This window comes from Belonocnema kinseyi, chromosome 1 (assembly GCF_010883055.1).
Source record: "Belonocnema kinseyi isolate 2016_QV_RU_SX_M_011 chromosome 1, B_treatae_v1, whole genome shotgun sequence".
Classification (NCBI taxonomy): domain Eukaryota; kingdom Metazoa; phylum Arthropoda; class Insecta; order Hymenoptera; family Cynipidae; genus Belonocnema; species Belonocnema kinseyi.
Genome location: NC_046657.1, coordinates 87,340,872 through 87,368,262, shown reverse-complemented (window position 1 = coordinate 87,368,262; position 27,391 = coordinate 87,340,872). Strand labels below are relative to the sequence as shown.

Sequence of the window (27,391 nt, the reverse complement as noted above, 5' to 3'; positions counted from 1 at the left end):
CCCCCCCCCCCTACCTTCACCTTCAGAAAACCTTTACGTCTCAAGTCCCCATATAACTTCCGGATACCTTTGATCGCTAATCCTGCTAACATCGGGAGTAGAATGGCTGAGTCTGCTTATAAAGGATAGAATAGATCATTTCTCTTGGTCATCTGAGATCCAAGGCACGTTACTGGTGAGGATATACCGAGGCAGTTACCACCAAAATTCTACAAAAAGATAGGTAATCTCGCCTAAAAGTAATTATCGTTAGCAATGTATGCGTTGTGAACAGACATTTCTTGGCTGTTGACGCCGTTCTGTTTTTTGTTCTCTAGATTAAACAATTCATCAAAGCAGTGAAGAACTTACCAGAAGGAAGTGATTCCTTTATGTACATCTTTGAGAAGTTTCCAAAACTTTCTAAAGCTAAGATTAATGATGGATTCTTTGATGCTTACAAGAATATTGTGAATAGAATGTTAAGAAATTATAGAGAAATAAGATTTCTAATGAATTTAAAGATCCATTTTCTTCACTCCCATATTGATTACTTTCCGGAAAAGGGGGACTTTAGCAAGGAACAGGGTGAGAGATTTCACCAAGACTTTAAGGATGTCGAAAGAAGATACCAAGGTTATTTGGACATGAGTATGGCGACGGATTATTGCTGGTCTCTTAAGAGAGATACTACGACTCCGTATAAAAGAAAATCTCTTCTTAGATCTTTCGACAGCGTATATATGACCTCTAGAGGTCACTGGGACCCGCGAGTAAAAGTATATCCGAACGTAAAATCTCCCGCTCTTTCAGAATCTGAGCTCAAAAAAATATCACTGTGGAGAAAGTTCGAAAATACATAGGAAACCTTCGGAAAGAGAGGCGTTCTGAAAAAATCGGAAGCAAAGTTCCCACACAATTTGGAAAGAATCGGAATAGAAACTTCTTTCCGAGCCTTTCCGTTTCTTCCGCTAGGGTGTACGCAAACTTAGATTCCTATTAACCTGCAAATGTTATTCTAGGCAGGAATTTACTAAGCAGCCCAGCCTCATCAAAATTGAATATTTGAGCTCTGATAAGCTGCCTGTCATGCACAACATTGGAAAATTCCTTCATGAAATTATTCGCTGCTTCGAAATTAGCCGATAACTTTTCACCAGCGATTCTCAGTAATCGGATTCGGTGCCTTTCTTTAAAAAGACAAAGCCATCCTTTATTAGCGATGAATTTTCCGAAGTCTCCCTATTTAAAGTAATCTTCATATAGTGAAAGAGTTTTTGTCTTCAAACTCAGTCCAGAAATTGGAACACCATTCGCTTGCATTCGCAAGAACCAACATTAAACATCTTGATCCAATTCCTCGCAAGAAGCTGTTTTCCTATTCTTCCGGTTGGACTAATTTCGGTCGGTGTCAAGTTCCTCGGTTTCAGATGGTTTTGCGCTTACCACTATTTCGGCTCGAGAGCGAGAGTGGGGGTAGAATTAGATCCATGCAGCACCGCAGATACGAAATAGCTGTTAGGGTGCTTGGGGCGACTAACTTTTCAATATAAATTTGTAATGGTGACTAGAATTTTAATTATTTTATTTTACCATGTTCACATTTATTTTCAAATAATGTAATTCAGAGGAGAATTGTGCAAGGTATTTATTCATTTTAAATTATTCAATATTTTAATATTACAGTTGTGGTTGACTGATACTTTTGAAAGTTTAACAATATACTAACATGATGTACAAGGTAGAAGGATAAGTTATATAATTGAAATATGCTAATAATATCCTTCTACCTTGTACATCATGTTAGTATATTGTTAAACTTTCAAAAGTATCAGTCAACCATAACTGTAATATTAAAATATTGAATAATTTAAAATAAATAAATACTTTGCCCAATTCTCGTTTTGAATTACATTATTTGAAAATAAGTGTAAACATGTTAAAATAAAAGAATCAAAATTCTAGTCACCATTACAAATTTATATTGAAAAGTTAGTCGCCCCAAGCACCCTGTCAGATATTTCGTATCTGCGGTGCTGCTTGGGTCTAAGTGTACCACCACTCTCGCTCTCCAGCCGAAATAGTGGTAAGCGCAAAACATGTGTGGCTGACGGGTATTTCTTCAGGTTGGACATGTCTGATCTACACTTTACAATTTTTTGGGAATTTTCCCCACTTTTTAGTAAAGAAAAATCCACATTTTCGTTTATTAGATAATACCTACAGATTTTGGAGAAACTTGCTGAAACTTATGGTAAGTTATACGAAAATTGGGGAATATTCTCTATAATTTGGGGAATTGGATGATTTTTACTAAATGTAAGAAATCGCTCCAAAAATGTTTGGGTTTCCACGTAGATTAGGTAGATTTTCTAAACATTTTTGAAGTATTGACGTATGTTCAGATAGATATTTTTCCCTAAAATATTTGATAAAATAGCAGCATATTTTGAATAATTTTATAAAATTTTGAAGAAAACATTTATTAATGCTATAGTCATCTCAAAGGTTTTTAATCAATAATTATTAAGTTGATTTTGTATGAAAAATAAACTTTTTAAACAAATAATTATCAAAATCTACAAATAGAAGTCATATTTTTTATAGTATTTTTTATAAAATTACTAATTTCTAAATACATTTATGAATAATTATACCTTGGTATGGAATGTAACAAAAATCCACATTTGGAAAAAATACAAATATATGCAGACGAAAGGTGCCCGCAGGGATTTAAAACTCTAAATATGGCACTGAGTATGGCTACGAAATATAAGCAGAAACAGGACTCAACCGTACTTCAGAGACACATTTAACCGCGGAATTAAATCGGACGTCCGATCCTCTTTTTTTAAAATTTTTGGAATTATATTTGCCTAAACACCCGCTGTCATTAGTTATTGCTTTAATAAATTATTTTTAAAGAAACTGAAACACTTTTAGAACACTCGAATTCGTAATTGTGTCATCTGGTCATTTTATATGATTTTTTTGCATAAAGCACCTTTTATTAAATTTTTTTATGCATGAGGGAAGATATTATAATTTTATTGAAGATCCGTATTTTTGAGATTTTATATTCCAGCGGCATCCCCACAGGCGTTCGAGCTTATTTACAAAATTATCAGGTTGTAAAAAAATCAAGTTGGGCCGTTATTGAAAGCTCAGCGAAGATGTGTAAAATTTTCCCTGACTTCTTTTGCTAATCCTGTTAAAGAAACAATTAAGGAAATTATGCTTCTATTAGAAGCTCATCTGATTATTAATGCAGAGTTCTAATTTATATATTTATTCATATAATCTTTTCCATTAATTTTAAAATCACCCATTGAGATTAGCTCTATTTCTATTTGAAACATATGTTTTTTAAATTATAAAAATGTATCGTTACAGATAAATCGAGCTAGACTAATGTCTGGCATTGAACAACTATGTACAAAAATAACAAATAAATTAAATTTAAAATTGGACCTCCTATAGCTTAACATTAGATATTTTTTATTAAAAAGTAAGGAATAAAAAATATGTATAAAGTGCGAATTCTGAATAACTACTTTACGAAATAAATAAATACTATGACAATGATTAAACAAGTGAAAATCATGCCGCCGATCAAGACGAATCCGTCCTGTCGGGCTCTTTGTTCTATCAGCCTCATAGTCGTATTCGATAAACCTAAGGTATTTCCGATATCTATTAGACGCTTGTGCGCTCCTTTCAAAGTCATTCTTTGGGATCTCAGGTTTTCCAAAATACCAGAACCGTGAGAAATTAGATCATCTACACCATACACAGCGTTATTTAAACTGTTGTTGTGCTGTAAATTGTGGTCTATCATAATATCAACATGATCGTTTGAGGTGAATTTTCGAGACAGCAAAGCTTCCCTTTCCTCTTCTTCCTGCCGTCGACGTAAGATTTGGTTCCTCCACGAGTTCAAAGCAGCCGTTAGGTGACGACTGTCGTATTTTAGCTGATCCACTCTCATCTTGGCATCCTGCCTTTGGGATATAGGTCCCTTCATACATAGTATGTCGAGTCGTTCGCAATTTCTGTAAATAATTTTGTAAAATACAATTAATTTAAAAGTAATCAGAGAAGAGAGCCTATTATTTTCATGTATCATTTTGCACCACGTATTAATTTTATTAACTTTAAAAAAAACTAGTCTTTACTCTGAATTTAATTTCATATCGAATATGAAGAATGGTAAGAATATTATTCTTAGGTTGTTTGTGGCATTCTTTCGAATCTGCACGGTCAAAAACTTTAACTCTGAAAGGAGTCTGAAACAATCCGATAAGTGTGCGAATTTAGGAACCTGGAATAATTTTTGCTATTAAACGACGCATAGAATGAATTTTAATTGTAAATAAAATATATCTGCTTTTTCTTTTGGAACCCTTAAGGCGTCCGCTAAAAACACTGCGTTTTCTAATAACATCTTATTTAATTATTACCACGTTCCACCCATGCCACATTCTTAACGAAAATACGTATCTTAAAGTAGATCTCTTTTAGTAAAATGGCGTATTCCAATATGGGGGAGATACTAGAATACAGAAAAGGATATCGAATGCATGAGACAAAGCATTCTTTTTTTAATATCTGTGTACACTTAGCGTAGTTAAGACGCCAACCTTATTTCCTTCGGATCGATAAGGTCCCGTCAATTTCTCTTACGATTCTTATGCACATCTCTGGCAAATCTGCAATTACTATTTTTTATATATAAATGTGACATTAAATATTTAATATTTTTAATTTTGAAGACCCCTTCCTCTTTCTAGACAACTCATGAGAAGCAATAGTTGTTACAGCATTCTTTGCTCCAACGAATATTTATTGCACAAAATCAAGTTGCGTCTAAAATAAATTTAAAAAAATATGTTTATCCATACCCTGCACTCTCAGAAATTTCCTCGAAACAATAAAGGAATACTTTTACGGTTAAAGTGCCATCGTTTGAGAATTAAGTTGGAAAATAGATTCTTTAACTGTTAAAGTTCTAGTCGTTTAACCAAGAATCGTTTCAATGATAAGCGACTCTACTTTAACGTGTAGAAGGTGCTGTTTAACGGTTAAAACGGGACGTACTCTTACCGTAAAATAATTTACAAGAATTTATTCGCGCTAGGTTGCATGTATCTGTATGAGACCATGAATGTGTGCGCATGCGTGAATCGCATCACCGCGCTTGAAAAATCCAATCGTTTAACCATTACAGTGCATACTTTTAGCGTTATTCTAAGAATCATTCCACGGTAAAAACTATTGTCTTCTAAAGATGAAAAGTCGTGACTCTATGGTTTAGTCGACATAATTTCAGCCTTAAACCAGATCGTTTAAGAGTGAAACGAATCTGGTTTTAAAGTATCCTACTTTAACGATTAAAGGACCGACTTTATCGTTTAGAGGCTGAGAGTGTGTATCCTATTTTATAAATGAGAAAAAAGTTACACTCAATTGAAAGTACCGACTGTAACACACACTTTTGTAATAAACATCTTTCCACTGAAGTTAATCATTTCTTAAATAACAGAGCTTTTGTTAAAAGTAATATCATATTGCAACAAAATATTCTTGTTTCTTGGAGAAAATTAGTTTTAGTGAAAAATTTTTGCAACAAACTATAGTTGCGTACATGAGAAATACAAGTGCATATGAAATTATCGTTAAATTGTTCAAATTTATGCAAGTAGAGATTATTTTGTTTAATTTTCTTGCTTTCAATTGATGTAACTTTTTGAAAAAGTCATAAACGTCTAAAAATTGTTTTGCTCATTCTTTAAAGTGGTTGCAAAATAATGACATGGCCGAAAATTGGGAAATTATAATATATGCACCTATCCAATTGTTTAAATTTTAGGTCTATCTCTGCACGGTGTGCCTTAAGAGGGTCTTAATCGAAAGTCTGCCAACCTTGGCTTTTCTTGATGGATTTAATTCCTAGGCATCCCAGAAATATTTTAAGCTCAAAACCAAAATCGACGTCCGGGGGATTTTTGAAAAAATCGAGTTTAGTATTTAAATTTGAAAAACTGAGGGGGTTTGCGTTTTAAACTTTTCAAGTTCGCATTTTTCTAGTAGCTAAACTTCTATGAGAGTTCCTGTACATAGGGTTTTTGTGGTTACCTCCACTCCGTAAAATAAGACACTCATCGCTAGCGAATCAAACAATTTCATTCTCCTTACAAAATCATCTGCGAACAACCTCTTCCCCAGCCTCTTCCACACTTTCCAGACCTGCCATATCACCACATTTGCCCTTCTTACCCTATCTTTTATATGACATTCCACTCCTCCATTCCTTCGAAACAAGGAGCCCAGGTACACAAACTCTTTCACCTCCTGTACCGCTTTTCCCTTCCGCTTCCACTGCACTCCCTTATCTCTCCCACCTCTTTTCGTGAACACCATAAACTTCGACCACTCCGGCCGCTAGCTTACTTTCCATATCCGCAATCAAAATTGCAAACAGTCTTGGGCTAAGCGGGCACTCTTGCCTCAACCCCCTATCCATCCAGAATCCCTCAGAGATTCCCTCCCCTCCTCTCACCCTATTTTTCGTCTCCTGATATACCTTCCATACCCTCTCGATCAGGCCCCTCTTCATTCCCCTCTCTTCCAATGCCTCCAACAACCTTCCCCTATCCACCGAAGGGAACGCGCACTTTAGATCTACAAAAAACGCGTACACTTTGGCACCCTTTTTGGTTAGTTTTCTGTCAACCACGTGCTGCAAGACGTAAATATTTTCAATAGTACCCGTTCCCTTTAATATCCCTGTGGATATTTGTATTGTGTGGTGTTTAGGGCCGCTGAATGCGAATATGTAGTCAGTTCTGCATGTGAATAATTTGCGAGCCTGGGATTTTCTTGAAGGAATTAATTCTATGGAATCACTATTTGAACACTCCGAACTAAGATTTTGCGTTTTATAAAATATGCAAATTATAGATGAAAACTTTTACATGAACGTTTTTTATTTGTCTTAGTTTTCTCATGTACCATGAAATGCATACACATATCGATTGAGTCATTGAACTAGTTTTTCAGATTTTTGATATACTTTGTTGTAACTGATTAGTTATATAACATATAATTCATTAATTTAACAGCGTTTAATTGGGCAAAATTTTGTAACGTGGAACGCGATGTAACGCACGGACTCACGGAGCTTTGAGTGATATAAGAGATGTTGTAGATTTAAAACCGGACTATGAAAAGTGTATTAATAAATTCAACGGTAGATACATGAATTTAGAGATTTCTATCACACCGAAAGTTTGTGCCGTATTTTATCATACCAAAGAATTTGGTTAATACAGTAATTCAAGCTTAGCTGTAAACAGCTAATAGGTAATGAAATTAGTGCACTTTGATTTCAAAGAAGTATGGAATGATCTTTTTCACTACTTCCACGTCTTAGCAAAGGACTTTTTAATAAAATTGAATTAAACACGGATTTACGTATGCTAAATGGTGTGGTAAACGTTATTACACAGAATAAAAATATTCATAGAGACTATCATTTAATTATTTCATTTAGGCCACCATTCTGGACCCACCATCTTGAATTTTTTAAATCTGATGACGGATATGTAATCAGCGACCTCAAAAATCTTCATGTACAAATTTGTACCACAATCAGCATTAACTTCAACAAATCGGTCTGTCATATTAAATGCGCAATCTTGAATATTGAAAATATAACAATTTATTCGTAGTCAGCGACACTCATAGAAGTTTAGCTACTAGAAAAATGCGAACTTCAAAAGTTTAAAACGCAAACATCTAGTTTTGCAAATTTAAATACTAAAATCGATTTTTTTAAAAAGCCCCCGGTCGACGATTTTGCATTTGAGTTTATAATACTCCTGGGATGCCTAGGACTCAAATCCATTAAGAAACTCCCAGGAAATTGCTATGAATTTAATAATATTACTTGACTTTTTGTACTTTCATTCTTTAAAGAGTTATTATTGTCTATTTTTTTAGGAGGATGACAATACAACTGGACAACTGATTAACTATAGTCTGTACAACGGTTATGGATATACAGTTTCAGTATGCCCCCTAACCCTTACCCATTATTTACACATTTAGATGTCAGTTTCAGCTCTATTCTGGTCTGGCAAAAAAAAATAGAAAAAAATAGTGCAACTATTAATTACCACTTTAAAAAATAATCATACTTCTTTTACACGTTATTTGATTTCGTGCAATAAATATTCGTCGGAACAAAAGAATGCTGAAGCACTTTTGTTTCTCCTGAGCTTGTCTAACAAGAAAGGAAAAACAATTTTCAAACATTTCAAATGTTAAAATTTTTAATGACAGGTATACTTATCATCCTCATTTTACATAATAATTAAAAGAGAAACTGACTGGACCTCATCGATCCGATGGAAATGGGATTGGCGTCTGGGCTAGAGGCTAGGGTGCCTTTTCACGGAGGCCTGTTATGAATTAAACATGGAATCAATATCATTCATATGATTGATTTCCAGTTACTCTGTTTGGGTTATGGTTAATCTGATTAGTTGAAAACCTAGATGCCAACTCAATGTATAACATTAATTCAACGATTATTTCAAAACAGTCCTCCGAAAAAGTAAACCTTAAAGGGCTCTGTTCACAAAGATATAAGTTTAGACGCATGTATTTGATGCCCTTGTCTGTACTTCAGTGTCTGTGCCATATTGATTTGACATCAAAAGCTGAAGAGCTCTATAGTAGCTAGTCATAAGAAGTTATACTGATAACAAACTTATCGCTTTATAAGAAACGTTCATATGCTTGTAAACTGGAAATATTTGGGTGACATACAAGTGCCTTGACAGTTGTTTTTAAAAGAAGGCTTACGTTGACATTTAATTTGTATTTTGTCAAATGAAATTTCTATTTAGTGTTATTTATAAATCATATATAGTTCAAAATATCATTCCATGGTTTTTCACAAGGGAGTGGTTCTCAACCACGTCGAACTAACCCAGCTGAATAAGTTTTTTAATTAAACAAAAAATCTAAATTTTAAGTTATCTCAAAGACGGTGAAAGATTTCCTCGGTTCTCTAAAGGGATATGGTTTTTGATCACTCCGAACTAACCCAGTATACACATTTTTTTAAATTTTGACAAATTTAGTTATTTCGAAAACAGACGAAGATACCTAAAAACCCAAATTGGGCAAAACCAGTTTTTGTGGTCGAATCCATTTCTGGTCTACACTATTCATTCGATTTGGACGTTGTTTTTAAATTAAAGACTTCGAAATTTAAAAAAGATTTGTGTGTTTAGATTTGTTTACAAATGCTGGTTGATTTTTTATTTAATATTAAAGTTAACATTTTTTTACTTTTCAAAAGTACCATTGTATTTTTAATGTTTTGAAACTGAACGAATAAGATCTTATATCTGTCCTAAATATATATAAATAATTACCATTTGCTGAGAATGAATGCACAACAGGGAACGATAAGAAAGGGAGGAAAGAAAAAAAGGATTAATAGTAGAAGAGGTGAAGATGGGATGAGACAAGTGGAAGATAGTGGGAGTTTATGTATACGGTGATATGTAGGAGAAATCAGAGACGAGCGAAATGATATAAGAAAATCAAGAAGATATTAGGCTTATAATAGGTGGGGATTTCAATGCGAGAACAGGAGATAGAGGAGGAAGGTAATGGGGAGAAGAGAGCGGAAGAAATTCCAAAGATAAGGTACTGAATGGTCAGGGAAAGAAGTTGTTAGGCAGCTTGCAGGAGTTGGAATGGTTTATCTTAAACGGAAATATAGACGGAGATGAGAAAGGAGAATTTACACGTTCAGAAGGAGAAAGGGGAACGGTAATTGATTCTGTGATAGTGGATGATGAGGTAAGATAGAAGGTCAAAAAACTAGAGGTAGGAGATTATATTTACTCCGATCACTTTCCCTTAATAGTCACATTAGAGGGAAAAGAAGTAATAGAAATATGGGTAAAAAGGAAGCAACGGTAAAAAGTGCAGGAGAACGGAATTTTTCAAGACAAGAAAAATAACAGTTTAGAGAAAAGTTTAGAAATATCAAAATGGGAAAGGGAAATGTTGACCAAGAAATGGAAACAATGAGAGGATTAGAGTGCACAAGCAAAAATTAATTTAGTAAAGCGGACATAGAAGTGGATGGAATGAGGATTGTAAAGAGTTGGGTGATCAAAAGAAAGGCAATAAAACGTTTGAGAAAGAGGCGCAGCAGGCTAGGACCGAAGAAGAGGTTAGGAAGGTAGTAAATAGAGAGAGAGAGAGAGAAAAGAGTAAACCAAGATATTTAAATGGTAGAATGGAAAAAATATTCTTTGTATTTACTAGGAGGTGCAGAGAGAAAAGTTAGGAAAGGAGGAAAATATGTTAGAGAAAGAGACGAGGAAGAGGAGATAACAAGGAAATAAATAGTCAAGGTGTTAAGAATAATGAAAAATGGAGAGGTACCTGGAATAGATGAGATTCCAAATGAAGTATGAAAATATGGAGGGACCGAACTAAAGGAATGTGTATGGATAATGTGTAATAGAGTATGGAGAGGAGGGGGGTATAAAGTATAAATTATATGTGACTGTCTTGTCGGAGAGGTTGAAGAAAGAAGTTGAGTAAAAAAAGATAGAGCCACGAAATCAAACAGGTTTTAAAAAAGTAATGGGGATGATGGACAATTTTAGAGACAAAAGCAGGGTAAAGGTAGTAGAACAAGTAGGAGGCAGTTTCTGGTTGGTGAGACGAGTTCGGCAAGGATGTCCTCTAAACCCAATTTTGTTTAATATATTAATAACAGACTTAGGAGAAGAAATGAGGACAAAAGGTTCGAGAATAGTTGGGATAGGAAAGAAAATAATATATACACTAGCATACGTAGACGATATAGTGTTCACGGCAGAGGATGATGAAGGGATGGCCGGCTTCATTATAGGATTAGAGAAATAATTATTTGGGAAAAAGTTGAATTTAAATGTAGAAAAGACAAAGATAATAAGGTTTAGAAGAGGATGAAAGAAAAAATGGACGGGGAGAGGAAATGGAATAAAGTTAGAAGAAGTAAAAGGTTTAAGTATTTTGGACATATCTTGCAAACGATTGGAGAATATAGATCTCATATAAGAGGAAGGATAAAAATCAGAAGGGGCAATAAAACAGACTTGGCGAATAGGAAAAAGCAGATTTAAAAAAATTAAAAAAACGTTTACAATCCAGGTATATAAGGTGGAAACTAGGGGTAGACTGGAGGACACCAGGATATATGGTGAGGGAAAGGGAGGGAAGTTAGGGAGAAAGAGTTTGATGGAGGTAGAAGACAGGAGAGTAAGGGTGATAGAATTAACGAGATGAGAAGAAGAAATGAGGGAGTTTTTTAATGCTAGAGACATAGAAGATGGAACTGGAGTAAACTATAAAGAATTGAAACATAGGAGAGGGAAATACAATTCATAGAAAAATGGGGGATGATTAAAGAATCAAAATACAGTGACTGGTATAGGATAACAAATAAGGAAGGAGTACCAACGTATTTAGAAAAGGGATGTGGAGAAAGTGGACAAGAATAGCAAGATTTAGATTAGGAAACGAGATAAGACAGGAGAAGTATTGGGAAAAAAGAGAACAGAAAGTGCAGAATATGTGAATGGGAAGAGGAAACATGAGAGCATGTATAGGAAGGATGTAGAAGAGGAATGGAAGATAAAGGAAGCTGGCAAGAAAATGTGGTAAAGATTGTAGGGGGAGGTGGATTATGGGAAGAATAGATGTAGGAGTTGGAGGGTGCTAGAGAAGTGAATGAGAAAGAATGAAAGAATGTATGTGAAAAAATGGCAAAATGGAGGTACAAGAGAAGTACTCGTTCGCTAACAGGTCCTAAATTACGCTGTCACTGGAAATAGAAATAAGGATCGAGATATAAGATTTTATGTAAATAGTTGTAAATAACTTTAAATAGTAAGGATAAGATTTTATAAACATATGCAGGCAGAAAGATTGTAAGAAATGAAAGTCATGTAAACCCTTAGGGGACACATTATAAATAAAGAATTACTCTGTTCTAATCAAACATTTGTTTTAGACGAAAAAGAAAATAGAGCCTTTAACAAGTGAGACAGAACGTAACTACCATTCCATGAAACTGGAATTATTAGCTACAATATGATCTGTTTCACGTTTAAAAATCTTGTTAATAAATATTAATTTCAAAATTCTTACTGATTGCGTAGCTCTTCTATATCTTAATGCGATTAAAACTAAGAACCCGTAAGTTATTCGTCGTTTTAATGTTCTTAGCGAATTTAGTTTTGACACAAAGCACAAACCGGGAGTACAAATTACAAACGTAGATGCCTTGTCCAGAGCGCCAACGGAAAGCGAGGAACCCGAAACGAATTTAAACGATAAGATGAAATTTTCTATATTCTAAATGGAATCCACGAAATTTTTACGTATTAATATAGCGACATAAATCTGAAGCGTAAACAAGAAATTTTAAAGCAGAAGAAAATCTGCACAAAATTGTAACTAAAATAAGTCTCTTTTACTATTTTCTTTCGATGAGTAGGTATGTGAAACAACACATTTACGGCTGTATCCAGTGCATCACGACAAAGGTAAAAACTGGTCGTCAGGCGGGAGAACTACATCCCATATACCCAGGAAGGAGACCTTTCAAAAAGATCCACCCTGTTCACGAGGGCCCATTCGTCACTTCAAGTAAGGGGAATAAATACATTATAGTGCCGACCAAAAGATTTAAAATATTTATAAATAAGCCTCCCGCGATCAAAACGGGACACGCTCGAAATGCCTTGGTTTCAGTTGGCCTCTTGGTATTTCTCGTTCTTGATTTTTTCAAGTCGCATTGTCGATTTCTTTGAATTAAGATATGCTTAAAAAAAATTTTAATCCGACTTGAAAAAGTCAAGAACGAGAATAACCAAGAGGCCAACTGAAACCAAGGCATTTCAGAAGAAATGCCAGAAATTTCCACCGGATTTTTTATTAGAGTCAGGAGAGTCGAATTGAGGGATTTCAGTATGAGTAGACATTTGGTCGAATCAAACGGTAGTCAGTAGAATAGTTCAAATAGATCGAAATAAGCTACGCAAAGTCACTTTCCAAGTTGTAAACGATTACGTACAGAGTTTCGAGGTCATGTTCCGAAGTAGTTTTACGGAATTACCCGAATACCGTATTTTAGAGTAGGAAAAGTATTGGAATTTACGATATCGAGAAATTCCCATTCAGTATGTCTCCAGAAATGGAACAGGGAGTGTGTAAGTCTGAAATGAATACAAAAATCGTTGTCGAACCAAATTTAATAAACTTTATCAATGCAGTGTTCAATAACCTAGAAGTGTCTGTATTGTACGTAAATTTCGGGCCAGAACGAGAGGTATTAGCGAAGGGTAAATCCGTGAGTGAGGCGATAATTAGTATCGAACCCGATAACGAAATTAAACGTCGAGAAGGACCAATTACTAAAAAAAACATAATCGTCTGGGATGATTCTGACATGTTACTTCACATTTTTAATTATTATGGTATTATATTGCACAGACAATAGAAGATCTAGGTCGGACTGATAAAGTCATGATGGATATAGATTTGTAACTCGAAAGTGAAACGGTCACGGGAAAACCATATAAAATGCGCGCGAAGGTTAGGAAGTAGCTTGACGAAATTTTAACCTAATATAAACATGTCGAAATCGTCACCAAGACGATGTCACCCTTTGCAAGTCCTGTCTTTCTTGTACGGAAAAAGATGGATTGGGTAAAATGTTAGTTGACTATCCAGCACTGCCCGCGAAAACTGTCAAAGTTAATTATCCAATGCCAAATTTTTACGATGTGCTAGAATATTTGTCAGAAGCAGAATTTTTAATCACTCTAGATTTAGCGAGGGAGCTTTTTCAAATTCCGCTATCAGAAGATGCCAAAGTCAAGACTGCGTTCATTACGGTATACCAGACAGGCAATTTCAGAGATTTAATTTTGGCGTAACAAATGCACCATTCTTCTTTGCTAAATTGAAGAAAAAGGTGTTAGGTGGAGCACATGGCGAAAATGCCTTTAATTTTTTTGGTGATACGTGCATTTCAGCTAGATCGTGAGAAGATTGAAACCGAAAATTACTAATCGTTCTCGACTTATTGAAAGAAGCTGTACTTACTTTAAATCTCACTACTATCGGCGAGAAAATTCGAGTCCTCTGTCTTTGACGTTGAATAAGTATGTGAAGAAAAAATGGTAGGTTAATGAAAGAGGTATATTTTAAAAGTGAAAATTTTTTTCGTTAATGAGCCGAAAATAATATTCCAAAAAATTATTTGTAGCTTACAGATATGAAAATCTGATGATAATTAAGGAAATTTGATAAGTTTTAAAAACCGTGAAATTTGAAGCGTAGTTTTTTTATTGAAAAATGATAGGACAAATCTGAAAAAATTCATGGTGGTACATTAAACATTTCTGACCAGATTGCCGTCGAAAAATTTGCAAAATATAAATAATTGTTCGTTTTTTGTGAATAAATATGCGACCGCGCTATCTTCAATCCTAATGAAGATAACGAAGTGATTTCATTTGGAGGTAGTTGGTTGAACTACCTGTAATAATTTACATTTTGAAGGATGTATGTAGAAGTATGCCGTTTTTTCAAGGGATCGTCCTCGGTTTTCCTCATCACAGGGAAAGGGTTTGAAGGTCAGATTGAGGCTCGGAGGCACAAGTTGGGTAGGTCGGACTGAGGAAAACCGAGGACGATCCCCTGAAAAAAACGGCACCACGCTGGGCTCTCCCACTTGCTTTCCTATATAGAAAACTGACTTCAAATATCGCAATTTGTACGAAGAAGCACATACTTACTTCAAATTTTAAATTATTAAATAACGAATAATCGTTTACATTTTGCAAATTTTTCGATGGCAATCTGGTCAGAAATATTTAATGTACCACCATGATTTTTTTCAGATTTTTCCTATCATTTTTTCAATAAAAAAACTATGCTTCAAAGTTCACTGTTTTTAAAACCTATCAAATTTCCTTACTCTTCATCAGATTTTCAGATCTGTAAGCTACAAATAATTTTTTGGAATATTACTTTTCGGCTCATTAACGTACAACATTTGCACCTTTAAAATGATACCTCTTTCATTAACTTACCATTTTTTCTTCACATGCTTACTCAACGTCAAAGCCAGAGGACTCGAATTTTCTCGCCGATAGTAAGTATAATTTCGGGATGAAATCGGTCGAATTTCTCGGATTTAGGCTAAGAAAATATGAAATCAAACCTGGCGATGCCAAAACAGAAGCGATTAAAAATTATAAGCAACCGAAAAACGTGCTGAGGTCAGATCTTTTCTCGGCCTTGTGAGCTTTTTCCGACGATTCGTGCCGGGCTTCGCAAGAATTTCTGCTGCATTAACAATGTCGATAAAAGTGTCTAATAATACCAAAAGTACCAAAAATTGTATCAGGGAAGAAGAGCAAAACAAAAGTTTTATTGAGCTAAAGGAAAGATTAACCAGTCAATCGATTTTGTTGATTTACAATCTGCCAGCCTTAATTACGGAGCTTTACACGTACGCATCCTCATGCACAATTGATGGAATGCATTTGCAAAGCAACAATAGTGGCTTGTGGCTAGTATACGTTGTCCGTCGAAGCCCCTCGAGGTTCGAGGCAGCGTATCGCTCGAACAAACTCGAATTAATGGCGATTGTATGGCCAGTAATGCGCTTAAGACAATTTTTAATCGAAACAAAATTTATGGAAGTCACTGACTTTCAAGTGTTGATCTATATCAGGGCTCACCAGAAGGCAGCCACTGGCTGCATTGGCTGCTAGTGGCAGCCAAGAGACTAGGTCAAACTGGCGCTAATAAATCCTTTCGTTCGACTGGTTCCTAGCCCTTCACGGTCATTATAGAGTAGAGTTTACACTCTTCAAAATAAAGAAAAAGGGATTTTGGTGGCCGTCATGTTTCTTTATTCTTTATGAATTTTAATTCAAAACTCTACAAATTTTTCTACCTTTTTAAATCTTCAATTTGAGGTTTAATTTGCAGGAAAATTTGATTCACTTTGTAAATTAAAAATGAAATTAAAATTGGAAATTAATTGTATTGTAAATTCGAGTACAAAAGTTCAGACCCCCGGCGTGAATGACGGCAAGACGTAATTTACCATGACCGTAACTCTTCGCTCGATTCCTGGAAAACGAAGAAAAAAATGGCAGAAAAACTTGGTGACAGTCATACACTTGTCGTGGCAGCCAGCACCTGCTTGAAGTGGCAAGCCCTGATTTATATGAATGCATTAAAACCTAAACAAGCTAAAATTGTAAGATGGTTTGGCATAATTGTGGATTTCGATTTCACGATTCGCCAAAGAAGCGACAAGAAACTGGCTCACGAAGGCGCGTAGTCCCGAACACCCGTTGGTGCTCCAGATGATCAATTCAACGAAAATACCGTATTTGTAATTTAAACGCGCGAAGGTGAGTTGCATACTAAATGGTATAGAAAGAGAATTGTACGTAGTACCATGCACAATGCGAAAAATTGTCGTAACACTTAATCACGATCTGCGAGCTCATGTTGGAGTCGAAAGGGCGGTAGCTCGCGTACGAGAATTTTATTTTTTCCCACGGATGAAAAATTATATTAAAAGTCACATTAAATCTTGTATCAAATGTAAACTTGCTAAAGGGAAGCCTGGATAACAAGAAGGTGAATTACATTCAATTCCTCCAGGTAAACGTTCTTTCGAGACCGTCCATGTTGACAACTTAGGTCCGTTTGTAAAAGAATCCTCGTAGAAACAAATATATTATCGGAATAAATTTTCTATAATCGAAGCTGTCCGAAATACGAGCACTAAAAATACTGGTACAAGATCGGAAAAATTCCTCAAAAGGTGTGGGGCGAATGCTAGAATTGTAACCGATAGGGGGCACGTATTGAATTCCAGCCGTCGTCCGTAAGCCAATGGGCTTATTTTACCTGCATTACGTACGAGCTTGGGTTGTTCGGAAGAAATTTCACAATCAACCGCCCTTTCGCCTTTTGAAGCGCTGTATGGGTACATTCGACGGTTTCGAGGGGGCCTAATGCGTTGTTTAACAGAAAATAGCGAAACGCACCACGTTTCTTAGGAACTACGAAATGAGATTGGAAATTATGTCGAATATGAGCAGCAAATATTTAAGAAGCGTTCGACGCAACGCGTTTAAAGAATGTCACATACAATGCGGGCGATATTCTATTTACGCAATGTAATCCGGTTACGACAGGGGAGTCAACAAAACTCCAACCAAAATTTAAAGGACCTTTGGTCATTAAAAAAGTGTTACCCAACGATACTTACGCGGTTACAAGTTTAGGAAATCAGAGCGCGAAACGTTCATCAACAACCGCAAACGTTAGCCCGTTGAAATATGGAATGCGAATAATAAAATCGAAGACAACAATTTTATGACGTACTCTGAAGGTGGAAGCGACAACAAAACGAATAGGAGAAATGTAACAGAAAACGGCGAGAAAACCCACTGTCAACCAAATCTAAAACCACGCCGAAAGTTATCCTAGCACCAAGAAATGAACGAAATGCCGAGGTTCCTGACTATTTAAAAGATGTTGAGTTATATTACAGATTTTGATGATTTTGTACTCCGAGATTATGTAAACTTATCTTCATCCATTCAAAAAAAATGATGTTTTTGTTTATTTTTTTATTATCTAAAAAGTAACTCATAAGTTTGAGGACAAGCTCATTGTAGGATGGCCGACTCTTATAGGCTATAGAATTGTCCAGAAACCACTATGATAGGCTATAGAATTTTCCAGAAACCTTTCTGATGTATGTGTTTGCATGGGTGGTTGGTGTCGGAAGAGAGAAATAACTAGAATAGTCTACAATTCAGAAGAGCGTAAGAGCGCTTACGCTGAGAGAAGTAGTCACGAGAGATCGGGGGTACGAATAAAAATGCCGAAAGGTGTGTATTACACGTTACTTAACAATTTCAAAATTGGCTTGTCTTATGGGTTTCACTATTCATATGATTATAAATAAATCGTACTAATTTACACAGTTAACTAAAGTAATGTTTTTATTATTTTAATTATTATAAATTATATCAAAGATAGCACTTGGTCCTCATAAATGTTGTCCAGAAAAAATGTGCAACTTAAAGCATAATTTACAATAGTGAATGTACTTTTTTTATAATATAATCATGATAAAGATTGTAAAATATAAAGAATGTAATAATACATAAACTTTATAATTTAAATTTTATTGTGACTTGTACGATTTATTTAATAGCGCTCTAAAAAAGATTTAAACCATCCATACTCAATTTAAAGAAAATAAAAAAACAATAATTAATTGTATAAACTATAACATAAACCTTTTAGCCAAATTTGCTACTCGAAATCATTCAGTATTATGCTTAATTCAGAAAATACAATTATTTAAATATTTTTAGAAAAATAATTGTCTAAACAAATTATATTTGTTTAAAAAGTTAAAAATTAGAAGAAATGTATTAAAATTATGAAATAATTTAACAAAAAGTAGCATAGGATGCCAATTTGAGAAAAAATGGACATCTCAGGATAAGTATTGAGAAATTTTGTAAATAAACCATAATTAGTTGTTCAAATAATTACATAATGTTTTTAAACAGATTTATTACTCCAGACAATGACCAGATTTCATATTTCAATTAAAAAATAGATTATTTTTTACATTTTTTGGGAATAAATAATTCATTACAAAAGTTACATTTATTTAAACAATTAACCATTCTTAAAAAAATCATTGAAAATATTCAAATTGTCTCTTAATAATTATATGTATGACAAAGACGACAGAGATTGCTAATAAAATGACCATAATGGGCAAAGGAGTGTTTCTGTACAAAGCAGCAGACGAAGCTTCTGAAACACTCGGACTTAACTTCAGTATCAGGGATGAGCAAAATGCATAGAATATTATCTATCTCGAGTATTTACTCCTGAAAGCCTCGATGAAGACAGCACATGAGAAAAACTTTCGTGAACAGCTCTTCGATAAGTGGATACACGTCATATTCCACAAAAATGTGGAGGATCAGTCAATGTCGTGTGAGCTAACTTTTGCTTTCCTTGAATCACCCGGGGTAAAGCCTGGCACTGAGCGTTTTGTTTTGGCATGCCAAGACAGTGTCATTTTCACCTTAACATACCGTCGCCACATTTTGAGCTAAGATATTCCCATTGAAAGCTGCTACCATCTGTCACTCTTACGGTATTAACCTTAATATCGCTCCTCTCAATGGTACTAGGGAAATAGAGTCAATTTTCGAGAATGGGAAGTTCCACATATACTGGAACTTTATATTGTCGACAATTGTTTGTGTTGTACACAAAGATCTGGTTGAAATGGATGATATGCTTCGTGGATATTTTCCGAAGAATCCGACCTCTGGGCTATCAATTTTTCTATGTATAATGCAGCGAGAGCTTTGGCCGATGCGAACCGTAAAACAAAACCAACGGCTGATCATAAGACCAAAAGACGAATGCATCAACTTGCCATAAAGATAGGCTGGGCAAGACAGTACGCGTCCCGCATTCAATGTGTGATTGACTACATCAAATCCGGCAGGAATTTTACCGCCAAAGTTCGAAAGTTCGGACGCGGGCTCCGGAACCGTTATCACACACTTAACAAGTCAAAGCTGCTGACCATCAGGCAGCACATTCTTGAGAGAATACGGATACTATCTGACGCTAAGAGAAGTCTAGAGCAGAAAGAGAGGTGGGTTAGAGAAAATCAACAGTTTCTCTCTGGCCCATCTGGACTCTTCCAAGACCCTCCAGTTTCTGTCGACCACTCGCCCAAACCGGCGGAGGCCGAAGTATTTTGGAGAGAAGTCTACGAAGTGCAGCATAGACTGGACGAAGAATCAAAAAATATAAATAGCTTCAACGAGCTGTGTGATGCCCTCATAAAAACTGATGAAGAATGCCCACCCATCATTGCCGAGGAAGTAAATAAAGTATTAAGAGGGATAAAGAACTATTCCGCTCCGGGACTAGATTGTATCAAGACCTTCTGATGGAAGAAGTTTCCTTCAACCCATCAGCAATTTGGCCCATATTTTCACCTCATATTTAAAGTCGGAAGAACCAATTCCGGAGCGGTTGGTGGAAGGGCATAATACTCCTGCCGAAAATAGGCAACTCATCTGACCCAAATAATTACAGGGCAATCACTTTTCTGAATATACTGTATAAGATATTCACAGCTATCCTAAATGATAGGATTGCTCGGGCGATTGAACCTGTGTGGCAAGAAATGTGTGAACAACGAGGCTTAAAGAAAGGCATGGCGGGATGTCAGGAGAACCTGCTCATCGATAGATGTGTGTGCAAAGATGCAGCATTCTACCAGCGTGACCTATCGGTGGCCTAGATTGATTACCGGAAAGCTTTCGATTCGACATCCCATAGAATTATCATCTGTCTTTTGGAAAGCTTAAAGGTTCATCCGCAAATCGTGAGGTGCATAGAGAGATTGATGCCGCTTTGGAAAACCAGATTTACTATCTCATCTGGAAAAAATCGTGTGACAACTAACAAGGTCACCTTTCAGAGAGGTGTCTTTCAGGGCGACACCATGAGCCCACTCCTCTGTTGCCTCTCGAAAGTACAAGGCCTATCCTGTAATTTACATGGACGATCATATGATCTATGCTTAAAACAAAGAGCAAATACATTTAGCTCTAAGGATTGTCAAAAGATATACTAAGGAAAATAGAATGGAATTTGAGTTAGACAAATGCGCCAAGGTTTATTGGAAGCGCGGAACACTTAATGGCATCCCTGAAGAGCCTGATTATTCCTGGTACAGCACGTAGAGTAGCAAATGGAAGAAAGCCTCTTCTTAAAATGGTCAGGAAGTACGAAGAAGTGGGCAAAGGAGCGTTTCTGTACAAAACAGCGGGGGAGGCTGCTGAAACACTCGGACTTAACTTCAGTATTAGGGGTGAGCAAAATGCATCAAATCTTATCTATTTCGAATACTCACTCCCGAAATCCCGGATTAAGAAAGCACAAGAGAAAAACTTTCGTGAACAGCTCCTCGATAAGAGGATGCACGGTATCTTCCACAGAAATGTGGAGGATCAGTCAATGTCGTGTGAGATAACTTTTGCTTTGCTTAAATCACCCGGGTTGAAGACTGGTACGGAGGGTTTCATTTTGGCATGATGGTGTCATTTCTACCTTAACATACCGTCGCCACATTTTGAGCCAAGACATTCCCGATGATAGCTGCAGGAAGTGCCTGGCACGCCCCGAGCATTTAGCTCACATACTATCTAGTTGCCCAACTCATGCGGCAACGACCTACATCCAAAGGCACAATGCAGTACTAAGAGTGCTTTAGTACCATTTATGTCACTCTTACGGCATTAACCTTCATATCGCTCCTCTAAATGCTCCTAGGGAAATCGAGTCAATTGTCGAGAATGAGGTGCCAAGCTCTCACTCGTTAATAGCCTGAAAAGCATCCCTGTGTGTCATCAAAATGCTAAAACACCTGCGGGAAAAATGCAGAAGGCGGTCGTCCTTAAGTCGCTCCGTGTTCTCAGGGTGCACAAAACTTTCGCCTATGTTCGCGGCGAGGAGCTCGTGACGAGCTGAAAAACTGCTCCTCAAATCAGAGGTTTCGAGTAGCGTCCAGTTTCACTGCGAGTTCTCTCGCCATCTGACGAGGGTGTCTTTCCTTCAATATTCAATTCAAGCATTGCGACGTTTATTGCTGAGTGTTACGCGTGGCACATTAACGGTTCGCCTGAAATGACTTTAACCTAATGGTGCAACACTGCAAATGTTTTTCTTGATTTTGTTTCTCGAATGTCTCTCAACTATTTCCCGGTAAAGATCAAAATCTGTGCCACGGCCGTTTTTGAAAAAAAAAAATAAAACGTTTTAAATATAAAAAAATCGAAATTATGTTTTCTCGAAAAAGAGGCGACATATCGAATCGAATTTTCTGCAGATAGTTTTTTATTTTTTAAATGTTATCGTTTGATGATAATAAAGAAAGTATGTTGAATAATACGTCAACTTCACCACGCTTCTTCAAATGTGTTAGCTATTGTACTCACAAGCTGCGCCTAAAAGTTTCTTTCGATATTCTGGATGGATTTTGCAAACTTTATATGTGACCCGAACAGTTTTGAAATCGTGATGTACAGATTTCATCGCTTGTTCGCTGAAGAATTCGAGTCCCATCTGATGGAAAAATACCGCTGAACTTTAGGTGTGATACTGATTTTCAAAATTATGTAACTTTTTTAAAAGCTGCAATGCTAGTTTTAAAGCCTTCGAGATTATTCGCAAAACATGCTGCCACAACTTTCTTGAAGTCTTCGAAAACTTGTACATAATTGCGTAACCTGAAATTACGTCGCCGTTGTAATTGACGCAAAAGTCCACTTATTCCAAAAGCTTTTTACAGGAATAATCATATCCACGATTTACACTTGTACTCCTATAAGTAATATCAATAAAGTAAAGTCTCCTCCAATTTCTTTTCACCCATATTATTCCTACGAATTTCCCTGATGCATATTTTGTGTTCTATTAAAGAAAATATTTTATAAATGAATGATAAATTATTCATATTGAACCAGTAAAAGTGAAAGGAATATTCTTGTTATCAACTTAATTACGGAATTTTAAATTCATTTGTTTCATATGCAATCCATATTATATTTATTGATTAAAAATGTATAGGACACCTACATGCATTTTTATGGGTCGAAATTTTCTCTAAAATAAGTTATTACCTTACATTTCGAGAGTTCGGATCAAAGGATATATTTCATTATTTTGGAAATTGTAAAATATTACTATATTTTGCTATAATTTATTCAAATAATTGTTATTTTATTATAATTTTAGCATTTTTCGTAATTTTTAATGTTATTATGAATTACTTATTTAAATCAAGGCTTAAATCCTCGCGGCAAAAATACTTGAAAACTTGCAGTCTATATGTCTTTTAAGTTGCAGCGCGTCTAGGGTGCGCGATTTTTGGTTCTTGCGCTTTGCACTCAAAAATGTATTTACTTAACACTGCATGCTCGGTCTTTATACTTCCCCGACTTTGTGCACAATTTTTTTAAATTAAAAGTCAAAACATCGACAAAACTGTAATTTGGTGATTGCCAATTATCTTTTCTTAAAGCTCCTTCGGGTTTACTGAACACATTCTCATCACGTATCTTGTGCTTCGCCCTCAATTTTTTCCAAAAAGCGAACTTTTCTACATTACGTTCAACACCATTATATAAAATGTATATTACATTTATTTTTGTATCTCGGCCCGGGATTGCTTATTCAGTTATTGAAAAATAAAGTACAAATTTTATTTATAATGAATTATTTAATAGTTTTGTTTCTTATTTTGCTCTAAATTTTATTCTCAGCTACCCTGAAAAATGTATCGTTGGAATCATTTACATGATTACGATTCATTATATGTATGGGTATTGAAACAGACATATTTTTACTGTCTTGTTTTTATAACTTGAAGAGTTCGCCTTCTATAAATTATCTATTTTGTTATTTTAAAACATTAATTTTTTATTTTCAATGTTTTTTTTCAAGATTAAAACGAAGTTTAAAATAAAAACAACGCGTTACATAAAAAATTATTAGTAACGAATTTGGAGCTCTTTTTTGGGTGAATAAATTTCGTCCATTTATTTGTTTCGTAGTTTGTGTCTTTTGCCCCAAAAATTCAATTTTGTTTTACTTTTTATGTTGTTTTTTATTAATAAAACATGAGCTAAGCATCCTATTAAAGCGTGATTAACCATTTTTTTTTTTGATGCACCATTTTTTTTTATTAATCTTTTTTTGTAACTTGCATAGTTAGACCACGAAACAGAATGTTTTATTTTTCATTATTTTTTTGTTTGATCAAAATTTAAATTTTCAATTTTTCAAAAAATTCAAAGCCTTTGGGAGGGGGGTTCCAAGTTTTACACACATGTAATACGTCAAATCATGGGACATAGAGGTACATTCTAAGGGAGTCTTTAAGACGTCCAGGTGCCCACTGGGATGTATTCACAACACCCAGCATTAGGTGTAATTCTGGTGGAGGAATAATCTCAAGGAACGTTTTGTCGCAGTTAGTTGTGAATAGCAGTTAGTGCAGTTTTAAACTCAGATTTCTACAATAAACTGCTCTTTCAGTAGCTTTGGGAACTTCATCAGCTTTGACATGCACGAAGTCAAACTCCTTATAGCTAAAGTATTCGTCAATGGAGCAGGTTTTATACACAATATTTCAGTTACACTATTAGTACAAACATACTTAAAATAAGTTTATAAACAATTGATGATCGGATCTGTCGGTAATGCAGCATTCAATTTTACCGAAAAATTATCAACTTTGATGAAAGATAAATCAGTTATAATAAATATAAAACCATGAAAAACTCAAGTTTTCCACTCTAAATTGAAAAATATAACTTAAAAAACAAAAATAAATAAAAATAAGCAGGTAATTTTATAGCAATTTTTCTGATGAAAAATTGTGTTGTCTTAACTTTTTTTCATATCTCGCCTCGTTTTCGAGAAAACACTCAAATTTCTATTATTTTTTTTTAATTAAAAACGATTTTTTTCAAAAATGACCTGGAAAAGATTTTAGCTTTCACCTCAAAACAGTTGAGAGCCATCCTAGATAGAAAATCAAGAAAAAAATTTGCAGTATTCGCACCTTCAGGTTAAAGTCATTTCAGACGAACCGTGATTTCTCTTTACCCCTCAAAGAGATTTATAACATCAAGTTAACTCACTCAACTCGAAGACTGCGGCGAAAAGATACTTCCCTTTGCTTAGAGAAAAAGAGCGAGCGGCACTTCGCTCCTAGTCATCTTTTTTTTAACACCCAGAGACTTCCTCATTGTCCTACTACCGCGAAACACCTTCCGGGGTCTAGAAAATTTTCAAGTGCGTTTTTAAAACGTAATAATGCTTCTTTTCATAAGGGTTACTTCCTCAAATTAATCCCACAAATTTCGCTATTTTTATGGACACCAGTCGAACAGCCTTAAAATATAATTCAGTTAGATTGCAGTATAGGGGCGTCACCTCTAATTTGGCTGGGAACAAAATTTTGTTTGGTAACAAACTATTAGACTCTTTAACTGAACGATAAATGAATCGATTTGATAAGACAAAATTTTTTAATTATTGTCACTTTTGTTACTATGATGTCTCAAAAATATGGGTCTGTCACTATATATCGTAATGATCATATTTAACGAGAAGTTGGAAATGGGTAGTGATTTTGCCAACATTATTCTTTTTACTAGTCTTAGGGGTGCCTTCCTGCCCCGAAGAAACGTTGGAAAAGGGTATGGTTTTGACAAAATGATTTTTGTGACCTGTCAAAGGGGTGTTTCTGGCCATTTGGATTTTTAAAAGCAACTAAATGGTGAGTTAAATATGATCATTCCGATATCGTGACATAGCCATATTTGAGATATCGTAGTAGATGAATATTTCTGACATAAAGCGGTGTAAGATTCCATGTGGGTTCCTAAATTACTATGTGGGAATTTTCAATAGGTTATGACAGAAAAAACTGCAAGATTGATGCAATATGTTTTTAAATAGTAAAGTCATATATTGAATCTAGATTGAATCGATATTTTATATTAATATTAATACCAATAAATAGATGTGAAATGCATAATGTTCTTTTTGAATAGATATTTTTTTAAGATGAAAAATATTTCTAGATGAAAACTGAGCCACTGTAGGTAATGACAAATGATAAATAAATCTATCTAATTACCGATTAATAAGGTTAATTTTTGTTTCAATGTCGTTTTCTACTGCTTGAACATCTGAGTTCGGTGGCTGTCTTTCCAACTGTGAAAACAGGTGTTGCGTTTCTTGTACTACTTTATTAGTTTGATGGTAAAGTGCTTCCATATTTTGAATGATTTTTGTTGCTCAAAGTTGTTTAGTGTTTGAAATTACTATTGACATCGAATGACGTGTCAAACGTCATACGCAATGACAGCAGTCACAACGTGAACAACACTGGACAGGACGAGTCAAGTTCACGTGTGGACCATCCACATATAGAAATGGACCGGTAACACTTTGGGGAGAACTGAATGGGCTCTAGAGAGAGAAAAAACATATGAGATGTAGACCTGCCTTTATCTGTTTCAGGACTCTGTCAAGTGAATTGGTGGCCCCGGGTATTACCTAAATATTCTGTACGGTTAATTAAAAAAATAGATAAACAATACATTAGAAGTTTGTAGTTATAATAAATTGAATTTCAAAGAACATTCATGTAAAATAACCTGTTTCAGATAGATTATTTTAAAATTTAGTAACCTTCAATTCTTCTTGAAACTGAATTGAAAATGCTACAATAATAATCGTTTTGTGAGTTCAAAAATAATGTAATAACTGTCAAAAATGTGAACAATATTTCTATAACATAAAAAATAACCTTTTGTATTGCATAGGTACAAAACTTCATATTTTCAGGTTTTGTTTTGTTGTAACGTTTTTTATTTTACTATATTCAATAACTTTACTTACGTATGAAAATATATCCCCATATAAACGTCTTGACAACGCCCACAAACTACACAGGCTGCCACCATTTTTTATATTTATTTACAATAAATTATAATTAAATAAATTATAAATAAATCAATTCTGAAAAGTGCGATGAACGTCACATTATTGGGGCACTCGCGGCACAAAGGACGGTCCTGTGCTGCGCCAAACTTCACCCAACGAAAATATTCTCGACCAATCAGCTTTATCTAGAAAGGGATAGGTCTACATCTTATATGTTTTTTCTCTCTCTAGAGCCCATTACCGTTCTCCCCACAGCATTACCGGTCCATTTCTATAGTCGATGGTGCGTACTGTGTTTGTGCACACGCGTCATTCATATCGTCTGCTACTATCAGGGATGAGAAACAAATAACGAAGTATTAGGAGGATAAAGTAATATTTTTCTATTCGCTCAAAACCTGCAGAAAAATGTATGAATCGTTTTGTTAATCTTAAATATGAACTATATTATAACAATTTTCAACTATAGAATGTATACAAATGGTTATTCCATTTGTATACATTGTATACATCGTGCAAAAACCATGCCGACGATGTGAATGAAACTGTTTTTAGTAGAACGGAATTTCGTGAATGAAAATAAGACTAAATATATATTTTTTTAAATGTTTATATCAACAAAAGAAATATATAACAAAAAAGTTATCAATATATTTTATAAACTTATAAATATTTAAGAAATATGCTTTCTATTGGCTGCGGTGCG

At 35.0% G+C, this 27,391-nt stretch overlaps 1 protein-coding gene across 1 annotated transcript; it reads right to left on the bottom strand.

Moving 5' to 3' along the window:
- Window positions 1–3,252: 3,252 nt before the first annotated feature.
- LOC117175642 (probable Golgi SNAP receptor complex member 2) lies at window positions 3,253–26,162 on the bottom strand. The gene is made up of 2 exons (XM_033365348.1): window positions 25,874–26,162; window positions 3,253–4,031 (listed from the first exon to the last, which is right to left on the bottom strand). Exons 1-2 carry the CDS (start codon window positions 26,011–26,013, stop codon window positions 3,530–3,532), a joined length of 642 nt encoding a protein of 213 aa, XP_033221239.1. The 5' UTR covers window positions 26,014–26,162; the 3' UTR covers window positions 3,253–3,529.
- Between the last annotated feature and the right edge of the window lie 1,229 nt (window positions 26,163–27,391).